General features: G+C 35.9%; 1 protein-coding gene across 1 annotated transcript in view; it reads right to left on the bottom strand.

Annotated features, from left to right (window-relative positions):
* SNTG1 (syntrophin gamma 1) overlaps nt 1–18365 on the bottom strand; it is a 144964-nt gene that overhangs the window by 7191 nt on the left and 119408 nt on the right. Inside the window, exons 16-17 of the mRNA XM_030444688.1 lie at nt 15099–15191; nt 4761–4871 (exon numbers count right to left, since the gene is read on the bottom strand). Coding sequence (XP_030300548.1) covers nt 4761–4871; nt 15099–15191 — 204 coding nt within the window. The remainder of the gene's footprint in view (nt 1–4760; nt 4872–15098; nt 15192–18365) is intronic.

Here is an 18365-nt window from a genome sequence, read left to right as displayed (position 1 = left end):
CTGTCAGTATTATAAAAATATTAGTTATTCTGTGTTGCTGAAGGAAAATAAATTCTGGTGGCAAGTGTGTTTCAAAACCAAAAAAAAAGATGACTGAGGAATTGATGTGGTTCTGCATTTTTTTCTCAAGAAGTATTTTTTTCTAGATTCTTCTAACATTAGTAGGGATATCTCTGTGCATTCCACCAGAACACAGAGGAACTTCTGGACAAGTATCAAGATAGCATGGCTCAAATTTAGAATGCTCATGCATAATTTGGTTTTTTTGCAAGCAAAAGAGGTCTGAATGTATTTCTACAATAATAACAAATTTATCTAAATTTTGGATCAAAATTAAATAGCTAAGCACTCTGAGACTCTTAATTTTCTAGATGAGTAAGTGTTCTAAAACTACATTACATTATGGCACAGACACATGCTGTAATCACACACATCTGGGTAAGCATGAGATACACAAAGTGTGCAGCATTGTAAATGAGGCAAGCCAGGAAGCATTTGGATTTATATAAGTCATATTTTTACAGGAAGGAATTATATAGACTCATAGAATATTATTTTTTTTAAAAATACCTTTAGGATCACTAAGTCCAACCATTAACCTAGCCCTGTCAAATTCATGAATAAATCACATACCTATATAATATCTACAGGTCTTTTAAATACCTTCAGAGATGGTGACTCCACCACTGCCCTGGGCAGTTTGTTGCAGTGTTTCACGATCCTCTCAGGAAATAATTTTTTTCCTAATATCAAACATAAACCTGCCCTGGCACAACTTGAGGTCATTTATTCTTGTCCTGTAACTTATTACGTGGGAAAACAGAGCAACCCTCAACTTGCTACAACCTCCTTGCAGATAGTTGTAGAGAGCAGTCACATCTTCCCTCAGCCTCCTTTGGTCTGGTCTAAACAATCACAATTCCTTCAGCTGCTTCTTCTAAGACTTGTGCTCCAGACCCTTCACCAGCTTTGTTGCTCTTCTTTGGACTCACTCCAGCACCTCAGGATCCATCTTGTAGTGAGGAGCCCAAAACTGAACACAGTACTCAAGGTGTTGCCTCACTAGTGTCAAGTACAGGAGCATGGTAACTTCCCTAGTCCTCCTGGCCACGCTAATTCTGATATATGACAGGATGCCACTGGCCTTCTTGGCACACTGCTCACATTCAGCCAACTGTTGACTATGATGAAATTAATATTACTTTAAATAAAACCAACAAACAACATCAACAAAAACCTGTGCCCAGACCACCTAACATCTGTTGGGAGTAACCAAATTACAATGGGTTAAATACATCAACACATTCTGTCAGTGTCACAGGTGAAACTCAGAGGTGGAAGAAAATAAAACTTAGAGGCAAGAAAAGTAATCAGATCAGGTATGTATATGCCATAACAGGTTCTGCAGAGAACGTGTTAGTATTAATGACAGAGAAGGAAAAAAACCTCTCTTGGTTCTAGTGACTATCCTGTCAGTTACCTGCCATGCTCTTCTTCCACATTACTGATTGGGGATGCAGAGGTGAAGCTCCCTAATATGTTGAAGCAATGACTCCTCATTTTTTTGGTTTTGCTCTCGGCTGTGAGCTCTCATTTCACTAGATTCTGATTATTTGCTGTGTAATGTAACTGGCAAAAAATTACCTTTACTTAAAGCAAACATTACTCTGTAATTCCCCTTACAACAGGGGGATCTCCAGGCCATATGAAGCACAGAGCTGCATTTATCAGGCAATGACAGCTGTGGCCCTGAATACCCATCACAGCCTTTAACAGATGTTTTACAAAATTCCCATCACCTGATTTCAAATGAAGTCTGCCATGCAGTATGCATGAAACCTGGCATAGCAAGCATTTCTGAAAATCTGATTAACATTTCCTAATGACTCAGGAGTTCCCCAAATAGCTATACCTCTAACTCTAATGCTGCTAAAGTACAAAAAATAAAGGCTAGATTGTTCCTGCTCATCTCATGCTGCATGGTCCATGAAAGGCTTAAAGGATCCTGAATGGGCCTATCTGTAGAATTTTAAACTAATCAAAGTTGAAAAAATATGTAAACAAATTGGAATGGATAGAAGTGCCCAGCAGAAATGCTGTAGTGCTTTCCAAAGACAACATAATCTGACATTTTTTTATTGTGGTAGTGGTATGATTTGATCACCAAGAACATAAACTAAAAGTAATAAATTTTCATTTCCAAATTGATCCCTGTGAAAGCTTAAATTTATAATACAGAGAAGTATCCAGTGAACACAACAGAATACAGAATATTAATAAGCATGCTAGCAAGTTTGTACAATATTCTGCCTTCTTAAGGCAGAAGGTAGAAATTTCCCAGAAATAAAGCTCTGTTCAGTTTGAGTGGGATTAACAATCGGTAAGATGAAGGTACCAGGATACCTCTAAAGCTTAAGAAGTAATTTGCATGACAGATTTAATTTAAAAAAAAAACAACTTGAAAAATGTTTTGATGAAAACTATTTTTCTTCTTCACAATCTCTATTTTATACTTTTTTTCTTTATTTTTAATTTTCATTTAGTAATAAAAATATTTGAATGTTGCAAAAAAAAGAGAGAGATGGAAAGAGAGAGAGGAAGAATGAGGGAGAAAGAAAGAGAGAAGGAAAGAGAGAAGGAAGGAAAGAAAGAAAGAGAGAGAGAGAGAAAGAGAAAGAGAAAGAAAGAGAGAGAGGAGAGAAGGAGAGAAAGAGAGAAAGATAAGAGGAAGAGAGGAAGAGAAGAGAGAAGAGAAGAGAAGAGAAGAGAAGAGAAGAGAAGAGAAGAGAAGAGAAGAAAAGGGAAGAGGAGAAAAGAGGAGTGGAGAGGAGAGGAGAGGAGAGGAGAGGAGAGGAGAGGAGAGGAGAGGAGAGGAGAGGAGAGGAGAGGAGAGGAGAGGAGAGGAGAGGAGAGGAGAGGAGAGGAGAGGAGAGGAGAGGAGAGGAGAGGAGAGGAGAGGAGAGGAGAGGAGAGGAGAGGAGAGGAGAGGAGAGGAGAGGAGAGGAGGAGAGGAGAGGAGAGGAGAGGAGAGGAGAGGAGAGGAGAGGGAGAGGAGAGGAGAGGAGAGGAGAGGAGAGGAGAGGAGAGGAGAGGAGAGGAGAGGAGAGGAGAGGAGAGGAGAGGAGAGGAGAGGAGAGGAGAGGAGAGGAGAGGAGAGGAGAGGAGAGGAGAGGAGAGGAGAGGAGAGGAGAGGAGAGGAGAGGAGAGGAGAGGAGAGGAGAGGAGAGGAGAGGAGAGGAGAGGAGAGGAGAGGAGAGGAGAGGAGAGGAGAGGAGAGGAGAGGAGAGGAGAGAGAGGAGAGGAGAGGAGAGGAGAGGAGAGGAGAGGAGAGGAGAGGAGAGGAGAGGAGAGAAAGAAGAGAAGGAAGGCAATAGGAGAAAGATATGAGAAATAATAATGAGTTTCATCCTTCAGGTGTACTTAGGAACATGTTAAAAGTTTCCAATTTTTTGCTTAGGAGAAAATTATCTTCATGACATTACATTATGTTTTCCTAATATTTCTTATTAGAGATTAAAATAAATTATGTACTGTTAAAACAATTTCTGAAGGAAATGAGAGGAAAATATTTTTCTTCGAGATGTAGCAGAACATGAAGGTATTAAAAACCACAATCCACCACATTTCATTCCTGTTGATTTAATGAGACCTTTTACATATCTTCATTGTATTAAATACAACATGCAAAATTTTAGCAAATAGCTGTTAAGTAGAAAACAATTAATACTAAACATAGAGACATGTAAGAAAAAAACCTATCTGCTTAATGGAGCTATTTGCACTAAAACTCACAACTGCCCCTGATAAAATGCCTTTTTTTCTTTACATAATTTAGCATGCTGTGTATATTTGGCCCTTTTAGACAACAATTTATTTAGCCACTTTCTTTTTGCTCAAGGAACAGAATTGTTATCATATTCATTGATCAATTTTCTCTCTGACACTCTCAGGAACAATTCTATAGCAAATGCTTCAAATGCTTCAAAACCAAGGCTTAAAGGTAGCCAAGGAGACAGTCTTAAGGTTTAAGCAAAAACTGGGATTCTAGGCCAAAAAAAACTTTGATTCAGAGTTTAAGGCAGTTCCAGTTATCAAAGATCCTGAGAGATGACTTCTCACACACATTGGCACAACAAATCCCCTGGTCTCAAAAGACTTCAATCAAACTAAGCAAATTTCTCTCAGGTTTACCACTTTTATCGATGAACTCTTGAATTAAAAGCACATTTGAAAATACATTTTCTGATTTTGAACTAGACATAAACATAAAGCTTCAGTCTTGTAAAGGAATCTTCGTTTAATCCACACTTTTTTGTGTGGATTTTTTTTTTTTAAACAAAAAAACCTACCAGATTTTAGAACTTTGCTGGGATTTGTCCCCAGGTTGGCTTAAGGATATATTTTTTTTGTGACATAAATGCAGAGTAGAAAAAAAGGCATTAAACTAGTCAGCCTCCTCTATCAAAATGACAAAGAGAAATGGCAAATGTACCTGAAATAATATATAATGAGTCCTGTTTTTAATTGCTATTTAATGTAATTACACCTTCCAGAAGACTCTGAAGTAACAAAAAAACAAGCATTGATTCAGTTTTGTTTTTCTGGAACTTCTTTGGTTTTCTTTGCATTTTACAACTCTGTTGATTAATCTAAAATTCCTAAGTAATGTGGTTTAGTGTATTCCTCCATTCCCCTAGATGAGTTGATAACTGTTTTTAAAGGACACAGATTTTAGAAAACAAACAATTTATTGTTTTTACCTTTGCTTCGATTTGTTTAGTGTCTTGGTTTTGGAACAAAAATTTGATTTTGCTCTTCCCATCATCTGAAGAACCTTTGAGCTGGGAAAACTTGTACCTCCAAAGTACAGCCTAGAGGAAAGAAGAAAAAAAAAAAAACCCAGAAACATAAAAAAGCATAAACATGCAAATAAGTGTAGTTATAATTGAAAATTGTATTAGAAATAGCTGATATCCTCCAAAGGGAATTTTTAACCCTTCTATGACACATAATCAAAACAATTTAGTGTGGTCTGATGTGTCTGATCATATCAGTGTATTAGACTTTGGCAATGTCTGATTCAGATTAGTCAGACAACATTTGTGAAATTTACTGTAAAATTCCTCCACCAATCATTTAAACCTGATTAAACAAAAAACATGACATTCAAACAACCAAGTAGTTTTTCCACTGATAATCTCTGAATTCTCTACTCCATCTGAAGTGATAACCTGTTATGGAAGTCCTTTCTTTTTCTTCAAAATTAAATATATAGCTGCATTAAGATAAAGAGCATATAATATTAAAAGAAAATATATTTTTTTAAATTAAAAAATAACGAAAGGAAAACTAGTAATGAGACTCTATTTTGAGTGTACTTATGAGAGCACTAGTCAGGAATTTGAGCAGATTATTAATTCTAAGCATATGAGTGGCCTTTCAAGTATATTAATTACAAATTACATTGTGTCTTGTTGAAAAAAAAGACATCCTGCTCTACAGAATAATCATACAATTAATACAATTTACAGCTCGCTAGAAAAGCATTTTTTTTATACGTCCAATGTGCATTTATGTAGAAAAAAACAACATCTAAACTACCTTGCTTAACTGTGGAAAAAACCTGTTTTATTGTGTTTTCAGCCTCATTTAAAGATATCCCACCTCTCCACCCTCCAGATATTCTGAAGCACTGGTATATTTCATTGTGATTTCAGTAGTCCTTACTAACACTATGGTGTTACTTTGAGTAGACGTAAATTTCACAAGAACTGCACAACACAGAAACCTAAGGCAAGAAGTGCTGTTCAGTTTTCTTTTGTCCAGGGGTTTGTAAATGAAAAGTAAAACTCAGTAGTGTAGGATGACACTTCCATCTGTCCTTTGTCTATATCTCTGAATGATTTAATATTGACTTGATATTAAACAGAATATGAGGGAGGTAAAGATGTTTAACTGTCCCAAATCTCTGCAGGACTTTTTTCTTCAGGATGTGTTGATCTCTGTATGTTAAAAACCTCTAACCTGCAACCTGCAAATTACTTAAGTTTGTTGTGTTTGTCTTAGTAAATTGAAAAAGGAAAAAACCCTCAAAAGAACAGTATCTTAACGGCGTACAGTACACAAAGCAAGTGTTAGAATTATTTTCCCTAAAATTCTCTCTATATTTGCCCTTACTAGATAAAAAAATTCTAATCTCAGCACCCCATTCATCCCCTGTACAAAACAGGACAGCCCCCATCTACCATAAACAGAGTTAAGAACATTCACTTTCAGACAAACCAGAGGAATTTGACCATTTATGTGAAACCATATCCTATTTGTTTTAAATGCACCCCTCCTGAGCCCACCAATCTATGCTACAGAAAATAGAATGGCATTCCTTGTCTCTACATCTGTGCAATACCTTTCACCTTGTTTGATCAATGATGTTTACTTATGTCCTGTAGTGAGTTAAGAAAAAACACAAAGCCAAACAAGCCAGTACACCATTCAGGTGGCCATACTTCATAGATATGTTGTAAACTTCTTTTTTTTACAGGCCTGTATAACTCAACAAATCTTGTCAGATCAAGACCATTGTCCTTCTGTAGGAACAACAAAGTTCCTTAAGCATGTGATTTCTTAGATGAGAAATGTAAAGGGCACTGATGGTCTTTATATCTCAGCAGAACAATCACAGCAAAGAACTATAATTATCTCTTCTCTGATGAATTATGGGGATGCTAGGAGAGGGGTGTAGTAGTAACAAGGACTCAAAATGGGCAGGAAAGACCCAGCATACCTGTCCTTATTCCCAATCAGATTACGTTCGAGTGAAGATGGAAGATTTACAGACTCTTCAACATTTTCCATGTAATTTTGCCAATTGCTTCTTTCCACTCAGAGGAAAGAGAATGACAATAACACCAAACCACAGGCATGATTCAAGAACACTCTTGAAGAGCCTTCCTTAGCAGTGGCTCTTACTTAACTACACTGCAAAGTCAGCTCTATAGGATGGAGGGGACGAAATGCTTCTTGGGACTAAGCTCAGAAAGACTGAACTTTTTTCATCAGGATATCAAAACAAAGTTCTAGAGCTGACAGTTCAACAGCATACTTCAGAGATACTATTAAACACTCTGTGTATAAAGTGTGAAGACACATAAATAAATAAAATTAACTTCAAAGAATACCAGAATGCAATTTAAACAAACAGTGCAGACAAATATGATTTACAAATATGATTTAAGACTTCTCTTGAGATGCTATTAAATTATTGTAATAAGAAATCATCAACAAGCAAAATCCTGTGTTCACTGAAATTAATAGGATTTTTTTCCTCTGACATACTTGGGACCAAGATTCTTCACCAATATTTTTAATGAGAAATATTTTATTTATAAGTAATCATCTAGGACTCATTTGTTCTAGTCTTTGTAACCAAATTACTATTATCTTCTGCTAGTGCCATTTTGCTATAATTACCCAAGGATGCTCTCTGCCTGCATATTTTTAATTTACAGATGGGACATAAATGCAATGCATAAATGACACATGGAAGAAAAACTACTGACTTCAGTACCTGTAATACTTTTCTGATATTCTCCACTGTCACACAAATGAAGAAAACTGTAGTGTAACAAGGCAACCAGGTGCCCCTAATTGCCAGGGAGTGAGCATGAGCTTGTGTTAAGCCCACCTGTGCCTAATTAGGCTGGGCCCCCACTGCGCATGAGCAGGACCAGGGGGCCAATAAAAGGTGAGGCCTAAGACACAGGCTCAGCTCAGTCCTGAGCAAGCCAGCAGAGAGGCCAGCTGTTCTTGCAGCAACAGCACCTATCTGGGCTAGTTAACTCTGAGAGCCATAGGCTTAGAGCATTGCTCACGAGTCTCTGCTGGAACGCCTGGTTGGACCTTGAAGCGCCGTTCCTTAAGAGAGGTTCGTCTTGCTACAGAAAACTACATGGCTTCTATTCTTAATACTAGTGCTAAACCTAGAAGACATATTCTGCAAGAAACCTTGAAAAAATCTTTTCACATTCATATCCAGTGTCAGTTTGCTACTCATTCCTATTATTTCAGAATCCAGGACTGAGCTACATACAATTTTTATGAGATGTAATCAAACAAAATCACTTCCCATCCAGATATTTGCTTCAGAAAAGTGGGAATGGCTCATAATTACCTTATTTTAGGGTATGGCTAGAAGAGCTCACTCCTTGCTTTGTCTCAAGGAGTTTTAATTACCCTGAACAGAGACTGGGTTACCTAACAAACAGAATAAATAGGTGTCTCTGTAATTTTATTTATCACGCTCTAAGATAAATGTATAGAAATGTGAATGACTAGTCCATAGCTTTGTGATAGCTACATGATTTAGCAAAGATATGCAGGCCAGCTTACAGTGGCACTAGGAAAGAAATGCTCTATTTTGTCAATGTGAGAGTCTCTAGCCAGAACAGAATTAATTTGTGTCCTATGGCTTCAATGACTAACTACCTTCAATTTATTATTAAAACGTCTTGGCTCTTCCATATAGTATTAAACACTGTGAACCAATTCTATCCTTGCAAAAAGACAATTTGCACTTAACAAACTTGTGAGATAGTTGTTTGGACCACATACTGCAATAGCATCATTTCACCTGGCAGTGCACATCACCAAATACAGGTTTTCTCTCTATCTTCCATTGACCTGAATCACACAGTTTTATTATGTACTCGTAAAATAAATCTGGCTTGCTAATGAGTGGATGTTGTGCTGAAAACTCATTGCTCACTGAGCCACAATGTGATGTCAACACCAGCCACCACCATCCTTGATTTTGTTACAAATCCTTGCTTTTGCAGTGGGTCCAACATTGCACTTGTTTCAATAGCAAGTGCAGTAGGGTGAGGCAATCCAGCACTTTCTGATCATGCTTACAGGAGCAGTGACTTGAAACAACTGGTTATCTTCTTTTCTTAGTGCAAATAGTGATTACAGGTGATAAGGCACTCCCTAACCATATCCACAACTCTGTGGTTTGCAAAATTTACCTGAGACCCCCTCCTGTGCAGATTACACGAACATTCTGAAAGTTGCTAAGGATCACCTGACTCTAATTGTTGCCACCATGGAAAAATAATTACCAAAATCAATCATCTCATAATCCTATAAATACCAATCCTGAAATGAGGCCCTTTAGGGCTCTTCAGGATCACACCAAGATGCTATGCCATATTTCATGAAGGAATTTGGTGTATCCGATGGAAAAGAATAAGTAGTCTGCTACTTCTCGTTTTGCTGCAAATAGATCAAATTGTAGTAATTTACTACACTTGCATCTCAGAGATGAATTTGCAGTATACCCTTCATTGCAACTTCTCTTTGAGCAGTTTGATGAGCACTAGGTACCAAAACTTAAGATCTTAACATAGATTAATCTCTGTATCTGTGTGTGTGTATGTACACAGGCAGTTTAGATTAGAAACTTTATTTGAACCTCTGTACTTGGTTATAACAAATTGCTTATTATTGATGGTTTAGCTAGTGGTAGAAAATCATATAATCCAATTTTGTGATTCCTTATCATGTCAATCAACATCAGTTTTTTTGCTATTCTGAATCACAGCAGATCCCTAATTATATGCTAAAGGACTACACTGAAATCCCTACAGTTAAATCCTTTAGTTGTAAACTGTTGACCAAGTTTGGGATTCAGAGTGGATGCAGATGCACTCAGACTCCTCTTTACAAAAGAGTTAGAAGGCAAGTGGGTGCACTTTGCACCTTGTGACTCAGCAGGAGGCTTTCCTCATTCTTCTCTGTTGTCCCTGTGCAAATCACTCAAACCTGATCTTTTTGCAATCTCCCCTTCCCCTGGATAAATAAAGTCCTCTGATACCTATCTAAATCACTTAAATCCAATGCCAAGTCTTACACATCCCTTCCACATAATAAGTAATAGAGTGAACCTTGTCATCAAAGTCACTCTTTCATAAACCTCTATTAAAGTCACCTTTTCCTATTATCTTCTTCAGTGATTCTTTAAACAACTTTTGGACTTTTCCATCTGTGACAGTGGAAAAAACCTGGAATTCTGTCAGTTTTATCATGATTAGACTGCTACATCTCAGACCACCTGTAAATGGTGGAGTAAATAAAAAAACCAACTTCATTAAGGGTGGCAGAGATCACTTTTCAAATATTAGTTTCAGCAAATCCCTTTTTTGTCTTTTCTACCACATATACAAAAAGCTACAGCTATATTTTTCCAACAACGTCTTTTTTTGGTTTCTTTTGTTTGGGTTTTTTTTATACTCTGGCTGATTAAATCATTCTTCTGTTTGGCTTTTTAAGGAAAATTTTATACTATACGTATTACAGAATTATGCTAAATTTTAATGGACACCTTACAACCTAATGTTGTTTTTCATCTGACTAAAGGAAGTGATATTTCTAAAAGTCAAACCAAATCAAGAGCAGGTGCCTTGCAGGTCCTTATTTGAAGAACAAAAGTAATTAGGTCTTCTGACACCTGGGATACACCTTGATTTGGCTGTTTGTCTCATACCTAATTGGAAAGATTGTATGCTTGCAAAGTGACACTTTGTCCATCCTGATAGCAGCAGTAGGGATCTGAGTAGGATTAAGATTTTGTTCATCCTCAATTCTACTGTGTTACCAATCTCTGGAGAGTGTCTTTCTACAAAGGAATTATGGTCCAAGGCAATTTCCTTTGTCAACCCCTGTGGCTTTATAACTGTCAATGGAGAGACAGGGGAGGACACAGAGGGTAAAGAACAAAAATGAGACAAAGGAAAAAACCAAGGATGTCAACTCTAATAAAAGAACTCTTCTTATCCATTACTAAAGTTGCATCGAATGCTAAATGACTACAGTTTATTTGCTTAGTACTAATGGATGACCTACCAAAATTTGTTTCTGGCAGTGTATAAGACTATACAAACCATGCTTGAATGCTTATATTACTGTTATAGTAGCTATTTGTTCAGCATTTCAATTTCTAAATAAATATTTGTTCACAAGTGTTACATTCTGAAATCTCCACCTTGAGGTGAGCCTTGTAACATGCCTTGTTTTGCTTTTTAGTTCGTCAGTCTCCATTCTTAATTCTGAAGGTGGCTACACTGGGTGCAAGGTGTTATTTAAAAATGTTTATCATAACATCTGTGTACGTCCATATCAAAAAAAACATTCATAAAAGAGGTTTTTTTAAAATAATTTGCTCATTAACATATTTACATCTCTATACTAGCCAATGTTAGAGGAATGTAGGATCTGAATTGATGTGCTGTAATTATTCAGGACCTGGGAAAAATGTTTTCCCCAACAGACACTGATATACAATGCTGCAAAAATGACCCAGGGTAAAAATTTGTTTACAAATTCTAACACCTGCTACAGAATTTTTGCATTCTTTAAGAATTTTATTTTTTTTTTTAATAACACTCAGCATCTAAAATATCTCAAAAGAAAAGTATGTCTGGAGTAAATGTATACTAAGACACCTTGTAGTGCAAGGAATAACTAAACAGAATCTGGAGAAGTTTATTAGCCAGGCTAGAGAAAGAATATCCCAACTGTATTCCTAAAGATAAATTAAATTCACTTTTAGTAGGATACCAGCCAGGACGAAAGACAGAAAGAAGTTCAGTAAGAGGATGTTACTTGACAACTTGCATTTCAAATAATGCAAATGAAGTTGCATCAAAGCTGGTGGGCATTTTTTGAAGAAGATCCCAATGGAATAAATTCTGTAGGACACTCACTAATGATCAAGTTTAAATTTCCATGTACTCTATACACTAGAAGCAGATGGCCTTTTCGCTCCTGTTATATCATTACTACAAATGAAGGACTCCATGACAGAAACTTAATCACAGTCAAACATTTGCCAGTGTCTGCTTGGCCTATATGTTGCAGTCTTCTTTTAAAATATATATTGGTAATAAGAAAATGATGACATCTAGCACTGGAACTTTGTCTCTAGACAGTGCCACAGATTAACAAGACCACAATTATACATGTTACTACTTTTAGTGTGCAAGGAGAGAAATTCTGTGTACATAATTACATTTAGTAGTTTGCAAACAAATTGTGTGAAGTGTTGGAAGAACAGATTTTACAAGGCAGACTTAAAAACTGTTCATTCTCCTTTCAGGAAATCACAATTGTTTGTTATAAAGAAACATAGTAAATGCTCTAAATGATAAACTATAGTTGGCTGAAGATATCTCAATAAATTTTTGGCACAGAGAATGGAAACAGTTATCTTTCCATAAAATAACAGTGAATAGGCAATGGTTTACCTGTTCAGGTACCCACTAAGATGTGATTGACACAGGGCAGATTGATGCAAGTTTTCATCCTATGGCTTTGTTGATTTCGGCCATACCAGTCACTTGGCAGCAGGTTCTGCACTATTGTTCCTCTGCTAATGATTAGAGCCATCCTTATAATCTTACACTACCTAATGCCTGATTACCTAACAAAACATGTTGTCCCTTTTCTCTATGGTGCTACACTTTATTCTAACAAACAAACATAATAGTTTTGCAGGGTGATAATCACTGCAAGACTGGCAGGATAAAAGGAAAAGGAGCAACACAGTATATCAGCTGCAGATGATGTAAAATGTACTGCAGTTTCTCTAGATACAAATCCAGCCTATTGACTGCAACAAAAAATGTCTTTCCACCAGTTCATGAGGCATTCTACACTTGTCTGTTCTGTCCTCATGCTATGAAACATTTCCCTTCCTGAAGGAAATCCCCTCACACATCTGCTACTCTTTCACACTTTGATGAAATCTCTTTTAGATCATGCTAACATGTCCTCTTTCACCAGTTTTTAGACCCTCAAGATCCCCAGTGCAGTTAATGCTTGGCTTAAAATGTCAGAATTTCTGGATGTTGAGGATAGATTCCATCCCATAAGGAACAGCTTTACAGATAAAGTAGAGAGGAAAAAATTACAATGCTTTATGGACCTTCTCAAGGTAGGGAGACCTGGAAGACAGAAAATTCCTTCTCGGGTTTCTTCCGGTTGTCACCAAATCATCAAAGATTCACGCCAATGATCTTGCATTGTGTATTTGCTGCATATGGTTTTATTTGAACAGGATATTATTTATTTGTATCCATTCAGGACTCTACTAGCTTAAAATTTTCTGTAGTTGCTTTAATGTTGGAATTTATCAGGTATTTCTAGTACCGCTGATGTGATTTGGTACAGAACATAGGGCAGCAGGAAAAGAAGAGCTGAATGCGTATCTGCAGGCAATGCTAACATTAGTTAGGCCCAATACAAATAAATTTTAGGGGCTTTCAGGCTTTGCATTTCCCAGCACAGCTACCAAAGGCTTTGGAAAGGAGCTCTGTGCTGTTTGTTTTTCTCAACCTCAGTGCAATTCAGTAGTCAATTTAAATACCTGAAATATTTTTCTGCTCTTTGAAATGAAAGAAAAAAAATAAAATTAAAAATCTATTTGTGAGGACAAAAAGGAATCTATTTTATTATAATATTGTTCACTAGTGTGATATCTCCAGAATTTTTTGTGCAACTGAAAGGTTCAATGAGTTATCTGAGAAAGCAAGACTGTGAAGTTATATCTCTACTGCAGCTTTTTTCCTATATCTGGAAATTTGCTGTACATGTTCTAAAGACACAGCAAAAGGGTGCCACACTACACTCTTCAGCCATGGCAGCATGAATGAAAACAGTTATGTTTTGCTATCTGAAATTTGGCGGATGCTTGTATTTCAGATAATGGCTTTGAAAGAGTCTGATACCTTTTGAGAATCAGAGATGTTCAAGAGCTTTGAATGAGATGAAATTACCTTTGTAAAATAGCATTCCTATTATATTAGAGGGTGGGAGAAAGCTATACTTTTTTTGCTTTTTTTTCTTTTTGCTTTTTTTTTTTTTTTTTTGAGTCACATCATTTTATTTCCATTGCTCTGATTTTGTGTGTAATACCTCCTAGAAATGACAGTCTGATAATGACATGATACTATTGGTTAACAAAAAGAAATATGTATAGACAAATATTTGAATCTCAAATTTACCACACCTTGTGAAAACAAACTGTAGACTGGAGTGGGAAGAAGAAAGGTTTCTGATTAGTGGAATAATGCAGAGGGAAAGGTTAAGGTAGAAGATGGGAGCATATTTTGTGGAGTAAATGGCAATTTACTCAGCCATTGATGGTGGCAATGTTGCACCATCTCAAAGGAAAGCAGATATTGGAGAGAACTGGAACCCAAAAGAAAATATTTCACCTTCTCCCACAACAGCAGCATGAAGAAGTAGCAATAAAGCCTGCTTACATTGTAGCACTTGTTAGCAGTTAGTGCAAACTCAAACTTACACTGGCTTTAGATGATTTTGGTGAGATTTGGACTTGCATTAATATAAACTGGAAACTGATGCCATATTATTCACTTGATATAGCAAACTATTCCATCATAGAATCATAGAACGATGGTTGGAAGGGCCCTCAAGGATCATCTGTTCCAACCCTTCTAGGTAATACCACCGTTTATTTGTGATGTCTCAGCATTTGATCAGTTGTACTGGGCTTTTTTAAAGCTCATGAGAAAAACATGAGACATGCAGACCATGGCTGATTTCTTCTTTTACAGACAACACAACAAAAATACCTACCACATAAGTTGAGAATTGCTGTAATCACATACACTCCCACCCATGAAACAGAGGAATAGAAAGGCAGGATCTTCTCAGATCTTCTAAGATATATTCTTAACCAAAATGATTATTTCCTCTCAAAACCAAATATTTACCATTGAAAGAAATGACAAATGCAATCAGTCTGCACTTTGCTGCAAAAATTAAAGAATGAGGACTTGATGCTTGCTTAAGATTGACGTTAGTATTGACTTTTCAATAACAAGCATGTAACAATACAATTTCTCATATCACTTAAAAATCACCTCCCAGTTTAAACTAAAGCCCAGGAGATGTGACAAGAGATGATCTCTTGTGATATAAAGAAAGAATTTAATTTTAAGGATGTACTACTCATCCTAAAATACAAGAAATAACTAGGAATAACAATACCATGATGGAAGCAAATCTTAGAACTTTACCTTTGTGGCAGCATCAAAGCAGACAAAGCCCATGCTGAAGTCAATTGTAAGTCCCATAAGATGACTTTCTAAAACACAGGCATATGTCTTGCACTACAAAAGAAAAATCAAATGAGTTATTTACCACAGAATATGTTTCTTCAATTTATTTCTAGGATCAGTGTTTCTGTGTTTTTATTCTAATGTTTATATATCTCAAAATTATTATAGTAAGTCATAGGTGTGTAAATATATCGATTTATTCCCATTGTGTTTCAAATCAAAGGATTTATATCAGTGATGAACTTTTTAAAATATTATAAAAAAGGCTCTGGTTCCATAACGGAAAAAAATAAATCTGAATCAGAATTATCTTTGTGGTTTACCAGTGATAACTGCTAAAAGGGAAATTTCATTATTTTTAAGCTCTCTTATTTGCTTTGGTATGTGGTAACTTCCTCTAACATTAATATATCCCTTTTAGCTGTATAGTAAAAATAAACACATTTTAAAAATACATTTTTTTTGTGTTGTCCTCAGTTCAAGTGAAAAAGGTAGTATTTCATACCATTTAGTAATTGATATAATTATGGGAAATATTTTTTTTTGCTTCACCTAGTAGACAACTACATCTCGAAGGTTACTGTAAAAAACCTTACAATCCTGAAATACTTTCTCATGCTATGATTTTTAATTCTACACATATATTTATTTCCATAATATACATCCTGTGAGTCATCTATTAGTGTTATTTACAGAATCAAAACTATTGCTGTGCCTGCAGGACAGCTACAGGTACAAAATTATGACCTTTACTTTGCATTACATAATATGTAGAAAACCAAAAACATTTTCAAATCTGATGTAAATTCTTTAAAGAAATCACTGCTATTTTAGAGAAATTTTACCCTGCAGATAAAATGAAATGCAGCTAAGTTCTTCAAATACTGCTTTAGCCACTAAATACATGAAATGAGAACAGACTTCCCTAGTCTATACAAAGAACCAAAATATAAATCCTGAACATGTGGACAATGTAGTTACTGAATTATCCATGTTACAGAAGGAAATATGTATTATTATTTTTGGCATTTTGATTGTCAAGGATAAATCACATCCCTTTACTAACATGTTCATTGTTTGGGCTCTTTCGATCCTCAATGGTCTTCCTCAGAATAAAAGAAGCTGAAAAGCTCATTAACAGCTTCTTAAGAGTTGAAATAGACGTAATGAAGGAAAATGGGAAAGTTCATAGCTATATAGAATCTTGGGTTATTTTAAATTTTACTTCCTTATACTTCAATATAGTTTTGTTTTCCAGAACTGAAATATTTGAGTCAATTCTTTTAATTGATCAAATCAGGTCTTCACTATATGCAAACTGTTGTTTGTTAATTGTTATGCACACATCTGGAGCTCTAGAACCCAGGTTTCACAGTGCTATTTATCAATGATGCTGAAGGAAACTCTTAATTATCAGTTGGGCACAAGTGCAGCATTTAAGCCAGACAAAGCATGGCTATCTATAACTCAGAAGGAAAACCACTCCATGACAGGTGTCTTGCAAGATGATTTTGAGTTATTGTTGAGTAAATCATGTTACTGTGTCATTCAACAAAGGTGCTGAAAAGCTGCTACAGTCTATCAGTAAATTAAAAGTTTCCTGATGCTGCCACCAAGGAGGAAAGCAATGACTGGTCTACTCTTGCAGGTTCCAACACTGGAAGAACTGTATATGATTCACTCACTACATATATAAAATCTGAATTCATACAGTATAGAGGTGCACTTGGTCATTATAACTATTAATTCATAAACCTCCAAATTTTAACAAAAATCAATGACTCAGCTCTGTGGTGTTGCAGTCATATGGTATTTGTGTTATTACTGGCAACTAAAAGTGGCTTTTTTTTTTTTTTTTTTTTTTGAGCAGCTACACCATAAAGCTGCTATGAATATGTAAACTTTGATTGTAAATCAATGTTGTTAGAAAAGGAGAGGATATTGCCTTTGCAACATCTCATTAGCAGAAGAAAACAGTGTAAATTAATATATTTCATAGTGATTTACTACTTAATGATTTCACATAAGCAAAAATGTTCAGATTTTTTCAAATATTCTCCCTCTGCTTAAGCACAGCCCTGCGTCTGGGCTAATTAGCCTCCCTGAGAAGTTAAGAGTCATAAGAAAGAGGACATATCTGTCTTGCTTCAATGCTGCACTGAAAAAAGAATCAGCTTCCCAGACTGAATGTTCTTTCTACAAAAGGCAGTGTACAGTTTGTAGAGAAATACCATCTAATTCAGCTGAGTTGGTTATGGGTAGGAAGAAACTGCATTGTAAAGTGCACATCACCAGCAGTTACTAATTCTTTTCTTATTCTTACTTATATTTAAGATCAATGTATGACCTTTGACCATGTATTCTATGATGTTGAAAACAAGTCAGAGAAGCATATAGGTGAATATAAAAAGGATATCTGGACAATGAGATTTCAGCTTCCTTGGAGAAAAATTTCCTTCACTTTATGCATATGTTGTACACACTTGCACACGATTCTGGTCACAGGTCAGAGTAGGAGTGTGAACTTTCAGACACTGACTAACTCTGTTAAGATTTTTCTCATCTTTATTATGAAGAAGGTATTTCAGCACACATTTCTTGTTCTCTCACAGAATACAGGATATTACACTATGTACATGAATAATTCAGTGGTCAGGCAGGTGCTGAAGGAGACAACACAAAGTTGTTCCATAGATCCAACTCACTCCATGCATAGTTTAGATTATGGAAAAAATGATTCATCGCACACTTAGCGTAAGCTACACCTGAAGCTAAGAAAAAACATAAATTCAAGATTTAATTCTGACTTTCAAATTCAGATTCAACTTCAATGAAGACCAACATTAAAGTACTGTATCACAAAGCAGCTTAGACAATAATCCTTACATTAAGGAACAAGCAATTACAATACAAACAAGGACAACAAGAAAAAAAATCGAGATGGAAGTGGTGAAAATTTTAGCATAAAGTAGCAGGAACACAAAGGGAATCTGACAACTATGTATAATTAATATAACATTAGAGTAGTCTCAGATTCTTCATATAACAATGCTATGAGATAGAAAGGAAAAAAGGATCTCTGCTTCAACTATTTTTTTTTAACAGGTAATTATGAAAATGGGTTAGCATCTCTACTGGTTTCACTGGGACAGAATCAAACCATTTCCCTCATGCTCATTATAAAGTTTTAGGTGGGCTGAGCACAGGGAATTCTGGTTCTTGGGG

Source organism: Calypte anna, chromosome 2 (genome assembly GCF_003957555.1).
Source record: "Calypte anna isolate BGI_N300 chromosome 2, bCalAnn1_v1.p, whole genome shotgun sequence".
NCBI classification, from domain to species: domain Eukaryota; kingdom Metazoa; phylum Chordata; class Aves; order Apodiformes; family Trochilidae; genus Calypte; species Calypte anna.
Note: the sequence above shows the minus strand (reverse complement) of the source record. Positions and strands in the feature narration are given on the sequence as shown.